Source organism: Plutella xylostella, chromosome 8, assembly GCF_932276165.1.
Source record: "Plutella xylostella chromosome 8, ilPluXylo3.1, whole genome shotgun sequence".
Lineage (NCBI taxonomy): Eukaryota > Metazoa > Arthropoda > Insecta > Lepidoptera > Plutellidae > Plutella > Plutella xylostella.
In genome coordinates, this window is record NC_063988.1 from 9,985,004 (window position 1) to 10,000,000 (window position 14,997).

Consider the following 14,997-nt stretch of genomic DNA (forward strand, 5'->3'; position numbering starts at 1 on the left):
TGGTGAAGTCATTTCGTTTAATAGATATGTGATTAGTAAGCTCTGAGCAGTTACATTCTATCTCTATCAATCTAATAAAAAAATTAAAAAAACAATATGAACGTGACCTTCTTGAAAAATCTAAATCAAATAATAAATCATTGTGGAATTGCATAAACAATATTACCCAGCGGAAAGATAAGAAAAGTACTAATATGGACCTCCTTAATCTTAAAGATACTCCCATAAAATCTGCGGAATATATTAATAATCATTTTAACAAAATAGGTAAATCTTTAGCTGAGGAAAATATTCGAAATACAGTTACTTCTGATGATAGCCAGTGTCTTGAGTCCCTCCCTTCACAGGTAAATTCAATTGGTATAATAGAACCACATTTTCTTGAAGTGGAATCAATAATTAATCATCTTAAATCGGAGTCAGCCCCAGGACATGATAACATCCCTACTAAATTCATTAAAATTGCCAAACCTCTTCTTCTACCTATATTAACACATCTTAGTGTAATCATTTTTGAGCAGGGCGTATTTCCCGTAGTTCTAAAACGCTCAATTATACACCCTGTTTTTAAATGCGGAGCTAGAAATGACATTAATAATTACCGACCAATTTCCGTACTACCAGTTATCTCCAAAATTATTGAAAAATTGATTAATAACCGTTTATTAAAATTTCTTAACTCTTATAATTTACTCTCTAAATCACAATACGGCTTCCGTACGGGGATGAGTACTGAAGATGCTATATTAGATTTAACGACTGACATTACTAAACACTTAGATGACAAAAGGAAAACATTATGTATATTTTTAGATCTTAAAAAAGCATTCGACACAGTCTCCATTTCTACTCTCAAAATTAAACTAGAAAAAATAGGTATAAGAGGAATATTCCTTAATCTACTAACTGATTATTTACAAGATCGTAAACAAGCTGTTAAACTGGACAGAAATACTATTAGTGATACTATCCCTTCTTCCGACTTTGGTGTTCCACAGGGTAGTGTCCTGGGGCCTACTCTTTTTTTGATCTATATAAATGATCTCACTGATCTCCAATTACCTAATGGGCGTGTTTTCTCATATGCCGATGATACAGCATTATTGTTTCACGATACAAATTGGCAGACTGTATATTCAAAAGCAGAGCAAGGGCTCACTAAAGTTATAAAATGGTTGAAAACTCATTCCCTTTCACTTAACACTAGTAAAACAAACTACATAGCATTTTCAATCCGTGTTAGTACTCAACCAGCTGCAGATTTCAAAATAATCGCACACTCATGTTCATCAAATGTATGCGCCTGTCCTCAAATTAATAAAGTTACTTGTACTAAATACCTCGGCGTCATAATTGACCAAAACCTATCTTGGTACCCCCATCTAGAACTTGTTGCTAAAAGAACAAGGAAGCTCATATGGATCATGAAACAACTTCGCGATATAACGAATAAAGAACTTATAATCTATATTTACAAAACTCTGGTCCAATCAATAATGTTGTACTGCATAACAATTTGGGGCGGGACTTATAAAACAAAATTTATAATAATAGAACGTGCTCAGCGGTCTATCTTAAAAGTTATTCTACGTAAAAAAATATGCTACAGTACTGAAAAGTTATATAAGGATGCAGATGTTCTTACTGTGAGACAATTATACCTATCACAATGTATTCTAAAGGTACATAAGACCCTACCGGTAGACTTAAAAACTTTAAATAAACGTAAGACTCATTCTGTAATTAAACAAAATTCGTGTAATACAGTATTCAGCTCGATGCAATTCTACACTCAATCTACCTCTATCTACAATAAAGTTAACAAAATTTTAAACATATATGGCGTAAGCTACCTCGAATGCAAAAAAATTGTAACAAACTGGCTTAAATTACAAGACTACAACAAAACTGAAGAAATTTTATAACTTAAAAAAAAAAACTTGGATTTTCCATTAACTTAATTATTAGGACAAACATATCAGAGCATTATAGGTATTATAGTTATTATAAAGTTTTTCGGGTGATTGTTTTAATACTCAAATATTAAAGTAATTCTTTGTTTTCTTTTTTTTTGTATACCTGCATACTACAGTTGCAAGCATTACGTTGAGCAGTATGCAGATTTTATGTTTATGATTCAATATCTACATCTAAGCATAATTTTTTATACCTACATTACATCCTAAGTTTATAATATATACCTATGATCACATTTTGCAAATAGATACAATGAATAAAATAAATTGTATATAAATTTATACAAACAAATAAAAATGTTCTGGCCTATTTCTTGATTTATGTATAAGAAAAGTAATAACGCTAGTTTATTATTATACTTTACAGTTAGTGATTACACCAGATTAAAGAGGGGACTCTTCTACTACAGGTTTTGTCAAACTTACAAGAAGAGTTCCAAAACGCATGATATATTTTGTAAAGATAATAAAGAATTTTGAATTTTGAATTTTTGAATTCTACCGAGCGGGCTACTTCTATTCTGTCTATTTCATTGGCAGCTTCTAACGACGCCATAATTGATTAATTGTAGTATTATGATAGTTATTGAATCACAGGGTGATATAGGTAACACGACAGCAGTTAACGAACAACTGAGAACTTGCATCAACTTAATAAAATCACCCCTTATTATATGAAGCGGCGGTTTCAAACTAGTTTTCACGTTACAATGATTGCATATTATTAAAATATCGATATGCATACATTTTTTTATTTGGTTTTGTGAGTAGATGTGTGTATAATAATATATTATGTAGTACAAGTCAGAATAAGTTATGGGAGTGCTTGGTGGTGATTCGAGTGTATGTGTAGAATATAATATTATAGGTATATAGATATTTAGAGATAAGCTAAACAGTATTACTTGGCTGAGTCACATTTCATTGCAGAGTTGATGCACCTGTGCCTCACTTTTAATAGTAATAACTGGCGAGTTTTCGTCCTTCCTCACGTAGACTCGGCCGTATGAAGTCCAGCAGAACTTGTAGGTTTTAAAAATAAAAGCTATAAAAATATGAGCTATTATCGACCCTTAGTTGTTGAGTTCTTTGCGTGGGGGCACTAGATTTGTATCCACCCCGCGAGGGTGGGTTGTAAGATGGCCCAGACACATAATGTGGCTCTTGAAAGCCATGAGCTCCACGCGATGGAACTGCTTGTCTCCGGGTCGCCTGCCCCCGCGAGGGGCGGCTGTTACCCTGACTTGATTTTTGGGCTTGTTGTTCTGACCTCGGTGGCCAGAATGCCTTGCGGACCCCACCAGCCTTTTCTAACGCAGCGGTGAAAGATTCAGACTCAAACAAGTATGTGGAAGACGGTGGTATCCTAGAAAGGGTGGCTTTGACTAACGGGTCCCGAACCTGAGTGGTAATAGCGTCTCGACGCATCTCTATGCTTTCTGCCCGGTGACCGCAGACTAATTGTAATAAGTCTGATGTAATTTTATGGAAACTGCCACTTTGGAACAACTCATCAATCTTATTATTTAGAGTATCAAACGTTATACCATCATTATCTTTTGCCCAGGTTAAAATATTACGTAAGTTTTCTTGTAATGCCTCTTTTTGCTTTAGTACGCAGTAAGTGATGGCAGCATAGGCCTTCTCTGTATTTGCTTGATTACGCAAGGTATCATACATTTTCACCTCCTCGTTTGTTTCGAGGTCTATGAAGCCTGGAGTATGATTATAAGTCTTCTGCGTGTCGGCGTACCTAACCTCTGACCAAGCAGTGCTACCAAGGCGCTGGACATCAGAAAGCATCTTTAGAAAAACGTCAGGTGTTTTTGGAATGGAAGGTTCTTTTAATTTAGTTTCCAGACTAAAAGTGAAATCTTTCGTCAGTTTAGGACTTTCCTCTCGTTGGTCGAGGTCTTGTGGACCTGCAACGCTATCATAAAGATGCCCGCTAACTCCAGAGCATACTGATGTTGCGTCATTGTCCTGCATGCCGTCACACGGCAAGTCGGTATTGCCAGAAGGAGTAATATATTTGCGAAGCTCACCCAGTTCCTTGAACAGCTGATCCATCCTTTGATCAGTACGACTCTCGTGCTTACTCTTCTTACGGCGGTGCCGGCGGGAGCGCTTGCTGCGTTTCGCAGACGAGCACGTGTCGCTGGAGCTGGACGAGCAGCTGCTGGAGCTGCTGCTGCTGCTGACGCGGCGACGGCGGCGGCGGCGGCGCGGGGGGGTGCCTCCGTCCCGGTCTGGCACAGGGACCGACCCATGACTCGGGCCCGGCACAGGCTCCATATTAGGTACTACTGCAATAATAACACCGGTACACAACTAATCTTAACTAAACTTTTACCTCAAACATGAGGGTAGGATGATTTTAACGAAAAACAAAATTAAAATATCTTTAAAAAAAAAAAAAATAAAAAAAAATATTAAAAGGTTACTTACATGTAGGTGCTACACTTACACTTTTAAATTTTGTTCTAACTTTTTCAACACTGAATTTAAAATATATTTTTTAAATTTAATATTTAAACGGTCGCAGAGACAGTCTGCTGCGCACGATGTTGCCTCGACGGAGTTTAAAACGCCAATGAGGGAAGGGCGCGGTGAGCAACTTACGAAGTAAAGTTGCACCGCACGACCGCCAGGTGGCGCCACTGAGCACCGGAATTGACACACAAAGAGGAAGGTTACTGGATAGTCTTCGACGGAAACGGAAATGCTCTCTCATTAATAAAGCTTCCAGTGACGGTCAAGTAATTTAATTAATAATATATCTTACCTGCTTTACTATTATAGCTGTCTTGTGCGAGGTAGTCCCCGAGCCACTGCCGCCGCGCGCCCCACTCGCGCCGCCGCCCCTTCAGGGCACTCGCCGCGCAGATCTTCATCTTTAGTTGTGGCCACTGTTGGAGGTTATAGGTTTATAATGTCATCAAAGATTTTGAAAGAAACAGAGAGATGGTTCAAGAGAAAGGCGGTAAGTGGTCAGGGTGCAACCGGGGTTATACATATACCATCAGAAATAATGAGAGGTACAGGTCCTTAGACTGACTGACCCCATTTGGTGCACGCTCTGTCTGCTTTTCATTTGTTTCAGACGCGCTATGCCGTTCGTTTTCTATTCATCTATTACGGCATTGCGGCGTTCGGAATAATCTGTTTTTCACAGCTAGCCCTCTATCTACATATATTTTATCATACCTGATCCCTAGGTATAGGCTTCAGTGTGAGGTAAGCCCTCCACCGCCGGTAGGCGGGCGGCAGGCAGGCGACGCGCGCGCCGCGCGGCGGGGCCGCCCAGTGGCGGATGAGGCCGCGGTTGCACGACTACTCTGACCCGCGATCTTATAGTGCAATATTCGCTGTTTTTGTCTGTTACCTTACTATCGCGATCTTATAATGCAATGTTCGTGGTTTTTGTCTATTACCTTTCATTAACCGGCTTTAATACAGCAAGATGAGCGACGTGATCGATGCACGCTAAGCCACTCGGTCGCTATTCGTCTATTGCGCTATTTCTGATCTCTTTTCTTTCGCTTATACATATAGCTATCAAATACAAAAAAATACAAAATTTCTTTATTGGTAACAAATTTCTTTATAGCTATCTCCTGTCTTATATCGTACCTGATCCCTAGGTATAGGCTTGAGCGTGAGGTAAGCCCTCCACCGTCGGTAGGCGGGCGGCAGGCAGGCGACGCGCGCGCCGCGCGGCGGGGGCGGCCAGTGGCGGATGAGGCCGCGGTTGCGGGACAACTCTAACCCGCGATCTTATAGTGCAATGAACGTGGTTTTGTCTATTACATGGTTATTTAATTCGGCTTTTTGATGATGCGCGGGCAGTATACAACAAGAAAAGGACGCCATAGAAGCGCGCTAGCCGCTGGATCGCCATTGCGGTTCAAAATGATCCTTTTTACATAGCAAAATCACAGCTTATATAGCTACATATCTATATTACCTTTCAGTTTACTCTCGCTTTAATACACAAGACAACAAGCGTGCGTCGCTATTCGTCTATTGCGCTATTTCCGCGTTCCGAATGACCTCTGATCTCCTTTCTTTCGCTTATATAGCTATCTACATGTCTCATATGACATACCTGATCCCTCGGTATAGGCTTGAGCGTGAGGTAAGCCCTCCAGCGTCGGTAGGCGGGCGGCAGGCAGGCGACGCGCGCGCCGCGCGGCGGGGGCGGCCAGTGCCGGATGAGGCCGCGGTTGCGGGCTAGTTCGGTTTGTAGCTCGGCGATGTAGCGGCGGCTGCGGTAGCGTCTGCGGAAGGGAAGAAGACGTTAGTGAAAATATTATGTTTTTAATTAAGACCGGTTGGCGCGCAATGCGAATAAACGGAGCGTGGGACTCCCTCCGGCCCGCTGACCGACGCGAATACAGCGATCTTTTAATACCATTTAGTCGGTAAATGCTTGATGACAGAGTGTGTGGGACTGACCAGTAGTGCTAGTGAACGATTACGATCTCACCCCTTAGCATGAATTTTCATCGTGAACGTGAAGTAAAATTACGCGATGAATTTTGTAGGAAAATTTTAGTTCTGCTACCGATTGCCAGGGGCGCTGTTCATATTTTCATACAAAATTACTTTATATTTTAAGCGGGTTTTTATATTTTAAGCGGAATTCACACCCGATTGCATACCTACGTAGCTACAATACCAACCTCCAAGCATGGAAGATGCGCAATGCGGCCTTCATCTTCCGATACCGCTGCCTCGCCAGCGCGCCTCGCCACAGCTTCTGCAGCAGCACCACTATCGAGGGGATCAGCTCGGCCCGGGCTGTCTCGAGCTGGTGCACCGTTTTAGCGCTCCTGTGGACAGGTGGGGTAGGGATTAGTGGGGGATTTGGTGTGGTATTTCAGGTAAAATCAATTTATATATTTCAGTGGTGCAAACGTATCATGGCTTAGATAGCCTGGTAGGTTAAATAATAGTATTTATTTTGAATGAGAGGGGCCAAAGGTTGACTGTTGGCGATCCTTGGTAAAGGCCATCGCATGACGATTATTGGGTGATAATGATCAGATTCAAGGTTTAGTAACTTATTCGCCAGGGCTACACTCACACATCATTTTATTAATTTCATTATAATAAACAGAGCCATAGGTCACGTGTACTTGCAGCATCTTGCAGCGTCAGTAAGTTGTTTCAATTCTGTATGAAACGACTTACTGTCTTTCTTCTTCTATTGAAACAACATAATTACCTGATAAACAGCTTAGTATGTCCGGCCTGGAAATCCGTGACCGCCAAATCTCGTAACAACACCAAGACAGCCTCCTTATCACTAGTCCCTCTGTAATTCGGCCACGTGTACTGAGACAGCATCTTGTAGCGACAGCAAGTCGCTTACTGTCTTGCTTCTTCTACTGAAAGCGGCTTCTTATAATTACCTGATAAACAGCTTCGTATGTCCGGCCTGGAAGTCAGTAACCGCCAAATCTCTCAACAACACCAGCACAGCCTCCTTATCACTAGTCCCTCTATAATTCGGCCACGTGTACTGAGACAGCATCTTGTAGCGGCGCAGGAAGCGGTCGTAGCGCTGCCGGGAAGCGAACCCGGCGCGTCGCACACGCACGTTCTCGACCAGGCCGAGGTAGGACACTTGGTGGCGGACCTGGGGAGAGGAATATCAGGTTATTATTTTTTTATTAAACAGAAATAAGAGCAGGAGCTTTTAGCGATAAACATGTGACTGTCAGGTATTTAACGCGAAGGTGGCTTCGTTTTAGGAGCTTATCGTTTACACTGTCACAGTGACGTTTCGTTCGACTTTGCACTGTCACTGTCGCCGTTGCAGTCTAGCAACAGCCGAAATGTTTCGTTCTACCAAAAGTTGCTGTCGCTGCATTAGTGTTGGCGGCAGTTTACATTAGAGCCTGGCCACAAAACTGCGTTGCCTCGTCGCATCACAAAAATCTGCAACTATTTTGGAAGTTATCCTGTAAAAATTCTAAAAAGTGCGACAGTAATCATACTGTCGCACTTTTTAGCGATGCGATGCGACGTCGCAGTGTTGGACAGTGGCCCTTATAGAGTATAATTCTCACCAACTGGTCATTTCAGCTATTAGGCGCCTGCCTCGGGTTGGGCTTGACGCATCGCACGTAGAAGGGCTCCTTGCTGAGCAGCCCCCGCATCAGCGACTGCATCGAGTCGCTACACAACGAGCCTCCTCGAGTGACGCATTTTTACCATCATTATAAGAAGAAAACCGGATAATTATTCCACTTCTTACAAAAAATGGCTGTGTCAATAACTACTTTTTGACAGAAGTGGGACAATTCTGACGTACGTAGGAACTTTATGGATAAATGCGTAAGCATCGAAAGGTTCTGGTAACTTATGCTATGGTGGCTTCGTTTTAGGAGCGCATCGTTGCATGTCGCACTGACCTGTCACAGTGACGTGTCGTTCGATGAAAAACTACTGTGGCAGTCGCCGTTTTAGTCTAGCAACAGCCAAAATGTTTCGCTCTACCAAAAGTTACTGTGGCTACATTAGAGTTGGCGGCAGTCAAAATTGAGCCTACAAGGTATAATTCTCACCAGCTGCTCATCCCAGCTATTCGGCGCCTGCCTCGGGTTGGGCTTGACGCAGCGCACGTAGAAGGGCTCCTTGCTGAGCAGCCCCTGCACCAGCGCCTGCATCGAGTTGCGGAACAGGGTCGCGGCTGATGGTGGACGTTTGGAGGTCTGTGGAGTAATTAATAAATAAATTAGGTTATTTTATCGGAGGACAAGAATCGCTTTGTATCGCTGAGCCAGCGGAGTAAGTAAGTATTGCCGGTACTATACATAGTCAAGAGTTACTGACCTAACAAAGATGTAGCCTGACTACCAGGAGTTTTTTACGTACACCAAATTACCCCTATTTTTATGAAGTAAAACGTTTTGTGTTGGTATTGTCCTGATGTGCCGTCTGCAATATTAAATGTACTTGAATATTGTAGACGGCGTCAGTAAGCTAGTCTTTTCCGTTTTAGAGTAATTTAGTGCTATGGTGACAGGAACTCTTGTGAGTGTATTACCGCTCTGAGTTTTACAGAACCTCATATCATCATATATGCGAAAGCAAATTCATTGAATTTACTAAATGGAGGGTAATACGGGATGCTATTGGGATCCATAATATATGTATGAACTTTTTCATTGCTGGTCATTATACCTTCTGTATAGTGGTGCCGCCCTCCGGCCACATGTCCTTCAGTGAAGCATTAGTGGACGAGTGCAGCAGCCGCTTCAGGTCCTGCCAGAGAGAGTCCTGGTTCTTGTCCATGAAGTTTGTGATTGCGTAGGTCACTTCGCCTGCGTAGTGGCTGTGGGGGAAGAAAATAACATTTTGTTAGCACTACGTCGAAAATTTCCACTTCCAGAAAGGATTAATAAAGAGCACTTACAGCGAACGCCAGCAAGGCAGTTATTGCTGGTCGGTAAATATGTAGAAAAATTATAATCCCCTTCAAATAAAAATGAAAATTAAAGGTCCGGACTGCGCCGTTTGCTATTGCTACTGTGGTGAAAGTATTAGCCAGTCAGGTTAGTTCTCGGACTGCCCCACCTGCGTCGGACGTATATAAGGTACACTTGATATATCACTCAGGAAACTAATTTCATAAAGACATTAATCATTCGTTCAAATAGCCAAATTTTGGCCCACTCACGTAAATTAATCTGAAAGTTATTTGTATACAAAAGCAAATCAAATCCAAATATTGATTTGTAAATATGTGTGGAAAAGAAGTAAAATAAATAAATGGGGTACTGACGTGATTCTAAAGTCGACCCCGTGCTGCAGTTTCTTATCCGTCGGCGCGAGTTGTCTCGACGTGTAGTGCTTGTGTCCGCTGAGACGCTTGTCCATCGCCTCTAGCAGCTGTCTGTCAGATATCTAGAACGATAATTAAGTCATGGTTATACAGGCTGTTGGTAAATTGGTGGTGTAAGTGGAAAGGTGTGGTTATCGTTCTGAATAAGTTTAGTTTTAGGACTTAGGTTTACGTGAAAATAATAATACTTTAGTAATTTTTACTTTTTTTTTGGGGGTAGGAGCAAAAAAAAGGAACAATTAAGATAAGAAACTCTTTTAATTAATAATAATATTCATAGTTTATTTACACTTTTTGTGGCATATTTACTATTGGGATATGTGCAAAATTGACCAATAATTGTTATCTGCACGAACCTGCACCTCTATGCCGCAGTAAACACTTCTGTCTAACTGGCCCTACCCACTGTTAACACCACTGCATAACACAAACTTAAGAATGGCCACTGCTAAGGACATCCTGGAGAAGCAGATGAGCATTGAGTCCTCAATCACATCCCGGCTCAATGACTTCGAGAAGAGGCTCACTGCATCCACTGCTTCCGCTGACAAGACGACTGATCTCGGGGCCCTGGCCAAGGACTTCGCTTTGTTCAAGGAGATGGTTGTGGGTGTCCTACGCCTTCTGCAAGACCAAGTGGCCAGCCTGACAGGACGGGTCGAGGAGATGGACCGCCACAGTCGGCTTAATGCCCTATTGTTCACCGGCGTAGAAGAGCAGGATGGAGAGGACCCGGCAGCAGTCATCACAGGCATTGTGACAGGCAAGATGGGCTTGGCCGACTTCCAGCGGAGTCAGATCCATCACTGTGTAAGGATTGGTGCTACAAACCCAAGAAGGCCGCGACCAATCCTTGTCAAGCTGAACTCAATCTCGGCCAAAGCTTCAATATGGGGACGTAAGACGCAGCTGAAGTCGAGTGGCACTGTTGTCGGTGAGTTCCTCACAAAGAGCCGGCAGGAGTACTACGCCCGCGCGCGCCGACACTTCGGAGTCAGCGCGTGCTGGACGATGAATGGCGCCGTGCATGTGAAACTCGCTGACGGCAACAAGGCGACCATCGTCTCGGCGGCGCAGCTGGACGAGCTCTGCAGGAAGCATCCTGCAGTGGCTCCGACGACCACGGCAGCGGCCGCCAAGACTCCTGGCGATAAGCCTGTGTCCAAGCCAAGCAAGCCAGTTACGAGGAGCAAGGCCACTATTCCAGCCAAGGACAGGCGCTAGTGTTGAGCGTGACATGAGTTTTTTCTAACAATTTATTCTCGTTTGCTCTTTCATAATTTATTTTCTTACAAAGTGTAGGTTAGGTATTATAGTGTTACAATCATGGAAGTAATAATACAACAGGAATGCGCACTCACCAAAATGATGCAAACAAAAATAGACCTAACGTATTCACCTTAAGATTTATATTTGAAGTGAAAGAGGCCGCGAGCCGATAGAGAGGGTTACCACAGAGCCCTTCCTCTCTTTCTAACAATTGCCAGGATTTAGTCGTGTAAACTTTAGTAGATTTTGTACGAAGAGAGCTATGCAAAAAAAATATTAAATTAACTCATAGACTACTGTATATCATATCATTTTCAAAAACAAATTTATAATAAATCATTATAAACATGTAATTTTATGAAATATTTGGTATTTGTGTGAATAATAATTTCATTAAAAATATTGGTAGTTTTTCTAAATACTTTACGACAAGACCGAAGTTGTCAAGATGACGGATGACGTTTATACTGTTGTGAGAGACGTTATGGTTAGGGTGACCATTCATTCGTACTTTTGAATCACAATTAGGACCTGTTTCATTCAACTTTTTGTTTTATTTTATACCTAAGTATCTTTAGGTATTATTGTGGCTGTTATCTTATAAGGCTGGTAAAGAGTTATGAGCTGTTGATTTTTTGGTGATAGATATGAGTATTATAAGATAATTGATCAAGCTTAAAACCGGCGGAAGCATTTAGGTTGAGATATTTTTTTTGAAATCTTTTAAGCGCCCGCTTCTCACGCCAGAGATGCGGGTATCGAATCCCGGCGCTGACATGTTACTGACTTACCAATGAGTTCTTTGAATTTAAGTACGATGTATACCGAGACACTAAATTGAATATTTTTTATTTGACTGCTCTCGATTTAATAAAAAAATTTAAAGATCGGCTCTTCAACGAATTAATGACGTCATTGGCTTCCGTGAAGCCGTTGACGTCATAAAAATCGTGACTCAGTGAATATTTACACTTTAGATTGACAGAAGTGATATTGAACATTTTTATTCTCTTTGGTTGAAACTTTAACCTTGCGGAGCGTATTGAAGGACAGATTTAATTTAATTTAATAAGGTACCTACTTACCCCAAAGAAAATAAAATAGCATAGTAACGTGTAAATAAAGAAGAACCAATAAATACATTGTATTATACTTATTATAAAAATGTGTGTTGTTTGATTTCTTATTAATTACGTCAATCCTAACTCTCTAATTAAAACCAGTCCATCTTAGTAGAATTTGGTACAAAGACAGATTGTTGTTGCTAGTTCAAACCTTGGGAATATCTAATTGATATGGAAAAAAAACATATCAATATTACATTGCAGTTTGCGCTACAACAACACATCTATACAAATTTTACCTTCACCCCATTTGTTTACTCAATTGTCATATCACCAAAATACATTCGTATACCTACATTGCAATCGAATTATTCGAATAATAGGTGACTTTGAGACCATCGACACCTATTCGCGACATGATAGATTAGAAGTTTAGTAATGTCTCATGAATTACCTAAAATTATGGTCACCAAAAATAGAAAGAGATGGAGGGCTCCGTGCTGACTATCTCTGTCGGCTCGTTTTTTTGGTGCAGTGCGCATTCCTGTTGTATTATTACTTCCATGGTTACAATAGTGCGTGCAACTTTTTAGGTTATTTTATCTGTCATTGTCACTGTTTGACACCGGTAATGTCATCATTAGTTGTCAATGTCAACTTATTGTCACAATTTTCTTTTTTTCTGTGTCCATAGAACAAAGTGTTGATGGTTGATGTACGTCACGTTTCGTTTTACGCAAAAGTTTGTTTATTTTTTTTTTGTTACCTACACTGTGCTGCACTTAGGGGTGTATAGTTGGTGCAATCAACATTAATTGTATTGTATTATTAATTCGTAGGTTTATAATATTATTTTATATTGTAGGTAAAATACATAGTTAGTAGGTATATTATTTATTTTTATACTTAATTGTAGGTATATATATATTTATTTTAATTATATTGTAATATGAGTATATATGATTCTGCCGATAGTGATGATGATACTTACCTTTCTTGCTCTTCTATTGGATCCATTAGTAATTGTGATTTGTCGTACGTTCAGCTCTCATCTGGTCTCAATACAGAATTTTCGAACTGTCGGAAATCTCTGAATGTAGTTCACATCAACGCTCAGAGTATTCCCGCACACCATTCCGATATGCTTACGTCCTTCGATAACAACAACATTCATGCCGTTCTTGTTTCAGAATCATGGTTGAAACCCTCACTCGACTCCTCTTTGTATCCACTACCTGGCTTCCAGCTCATCCGGAATGATCGCGTCAATAAAGGCGGTGGTGGAGTTGCAATATACCTTCGTAGCCACATACCATATTCCATCATTAGTAAATCTCCGAGTGAGTATTCTGGGAAGGCAGAACACCTTCTTATAGAAGTACGTCTCGGCTACAGCAGGATTCTCCTCGGAGTTTACTACAGCCCCTCACTGACTGTCAATTACTTTGATTCTTTTGAAAAACTTCTCGATGATTACTCTCCTTTATTTGACAATACCATAGTCATGGGCGATTTCAATACTTGTCTTTTAAAGAACGATTCTCGATCCAAGTCTCTGCACTCTATCGTTACGTCAAAAAATCTGCACATCTTACCCTTAGTTGCAACTCACCATCCGCCTAATTCAGAACCGACTTTGTTGGATTTGATCATCGTGTCCTCATTAGACCTCGTCATTAAGCATGGTCAGTTAGCAGCTGACTGTTTTTCTTATCACGATCTTCTTTATCTTTCATATAAGATTCGTACTCCGAAACCCAAGAAGCGTACCATTCTCCAGCGTAACTTTAAAAAGGTGGACGAGCAGCAATTGTGCGAAGATGCTAAGGCTATTGACTGGGCACAGCTGAACGACATAGACGACATTGACGAGAGGGTTGTTTTGTTTAACTCTCTCCTCACCGACCTTTTCGATAAACATGCACCCCTCCGTCCAGTCCATGTTAAACAGCTGCCTGCCCCTTGGCTCACAGATGACATAAAGAGGCTCATGTCCAAACGTGATCACGCCAGATTTCGCTACAAGAAGCAACCCACTGAGGAGCACGAGCGGATGTACAAGGAGCTGAGAAATCGATGCAATAGAGTGTGTAGGGATGCGAAACGCCGACATATCCACAATACTATAGAAAACTGTGATAATTCACAGTTATGGAACTTCCTCAAATCTTTGGGCATAGGGAAAACCAAGGCAACTTCAAACATCAATACTGACCTTTCTGCTCTCAACAAGCATTTTTCAACTCCCCCTCTGGTTCTAAATGATCACATTAAAGCCACAACTCTAAATCATCTTTCTGCTATGCCTTTCCCTGACTGCCCTTCGTTCAACTTCAAACTTGTTTCTGGCCGTGACGTTAAGAGATGTATTTCGGCGATAACCAGCAAAGCAGTAGGCATTGATGACATCAGTGCCTCCATGGTAATTCCAATATTGGACGTTATTTTGCCCCACATAACCAATCTCATGAACCTTTCTCTCCTGTCCAAATCCTTTCCTAGCTTATGGAAGAATGCATTTATTCTTCCACTGCCAAAAGTCCCAAATCCTACGTCTTTGTCACAATTTCGACCAATTTCTATTTTACCTTTCCTCTCAAAAGTCCTCGAACGTCTCGTCTTTGAACAGTTTTCCAGTTTCCTTTCCAACAACGATCTCCTTAACCCTCTCCAATCCGGCTTTCGTCCAGGCTACAGTACAGTTAGCGCCCTAATCAAAGTGACCGATGATATTCGTAGTAACATAGACAAGCAACACGTTACTGTCCTCGCGTTGCTGGACTTTAGTAACGCATTTAATACGGTCGACTTTGATCTACTCCTCGGTATTTTA

At 41.3% G+C, this 14,997-nt stretch overlaps 1 protein-coding gene across 5 annotated transcripts in view; it reads right to left on the bottom strand.

Annotated features, from left to right (window-relative positions):
* Positions 1-14,997, bottom strand: part of LOC105389358 (unconventional myosin ID) — a 74,513-nt gene that overhangs the window by 20,495 nt on the left and 39,021 nt on the right. For 2 of the 5 annotated variants that reach the window (XM_048622411.1, XM_048622414.1), the window contains exons 9-16: positions 9,772-9,893; positions 9,171-9,321; positions 8,552-8,698; positions 7,394-7,620; positions 6,662-6,811; positions 6,085-6,256; positions 4,762-4,885; positions 4,022-4,282 (exon numbers count right to left, since the gene is read on the bottom strand). In XM_048622411.1, the coding sequence (XP_048478368.1) occupies positions 4,022-4,282; positions 4,762-4,885; positions 6,085-6,256; positions 6,662-6,811; positions 7,394-7,620; positions 8,552-8,698; positions 9,171-9,321; positions 9,772-9,893 (1,354 nt within the window). The remainder of the gene's footprint in view (positions 1-4,021; positions 4,283-4,761; positions 4,886-6,084; positions 6,257-6,661; positions 6,812-7,393; positions 7,621-8,551; positions 8,699-9,170; positions 9,322-9,771; positions 9,894-14,997) is intronic. The other 3 variants (XM_048622413.1, XM_038115191.2, XM_048622412.1) reach the window with 2 other exon arrangements.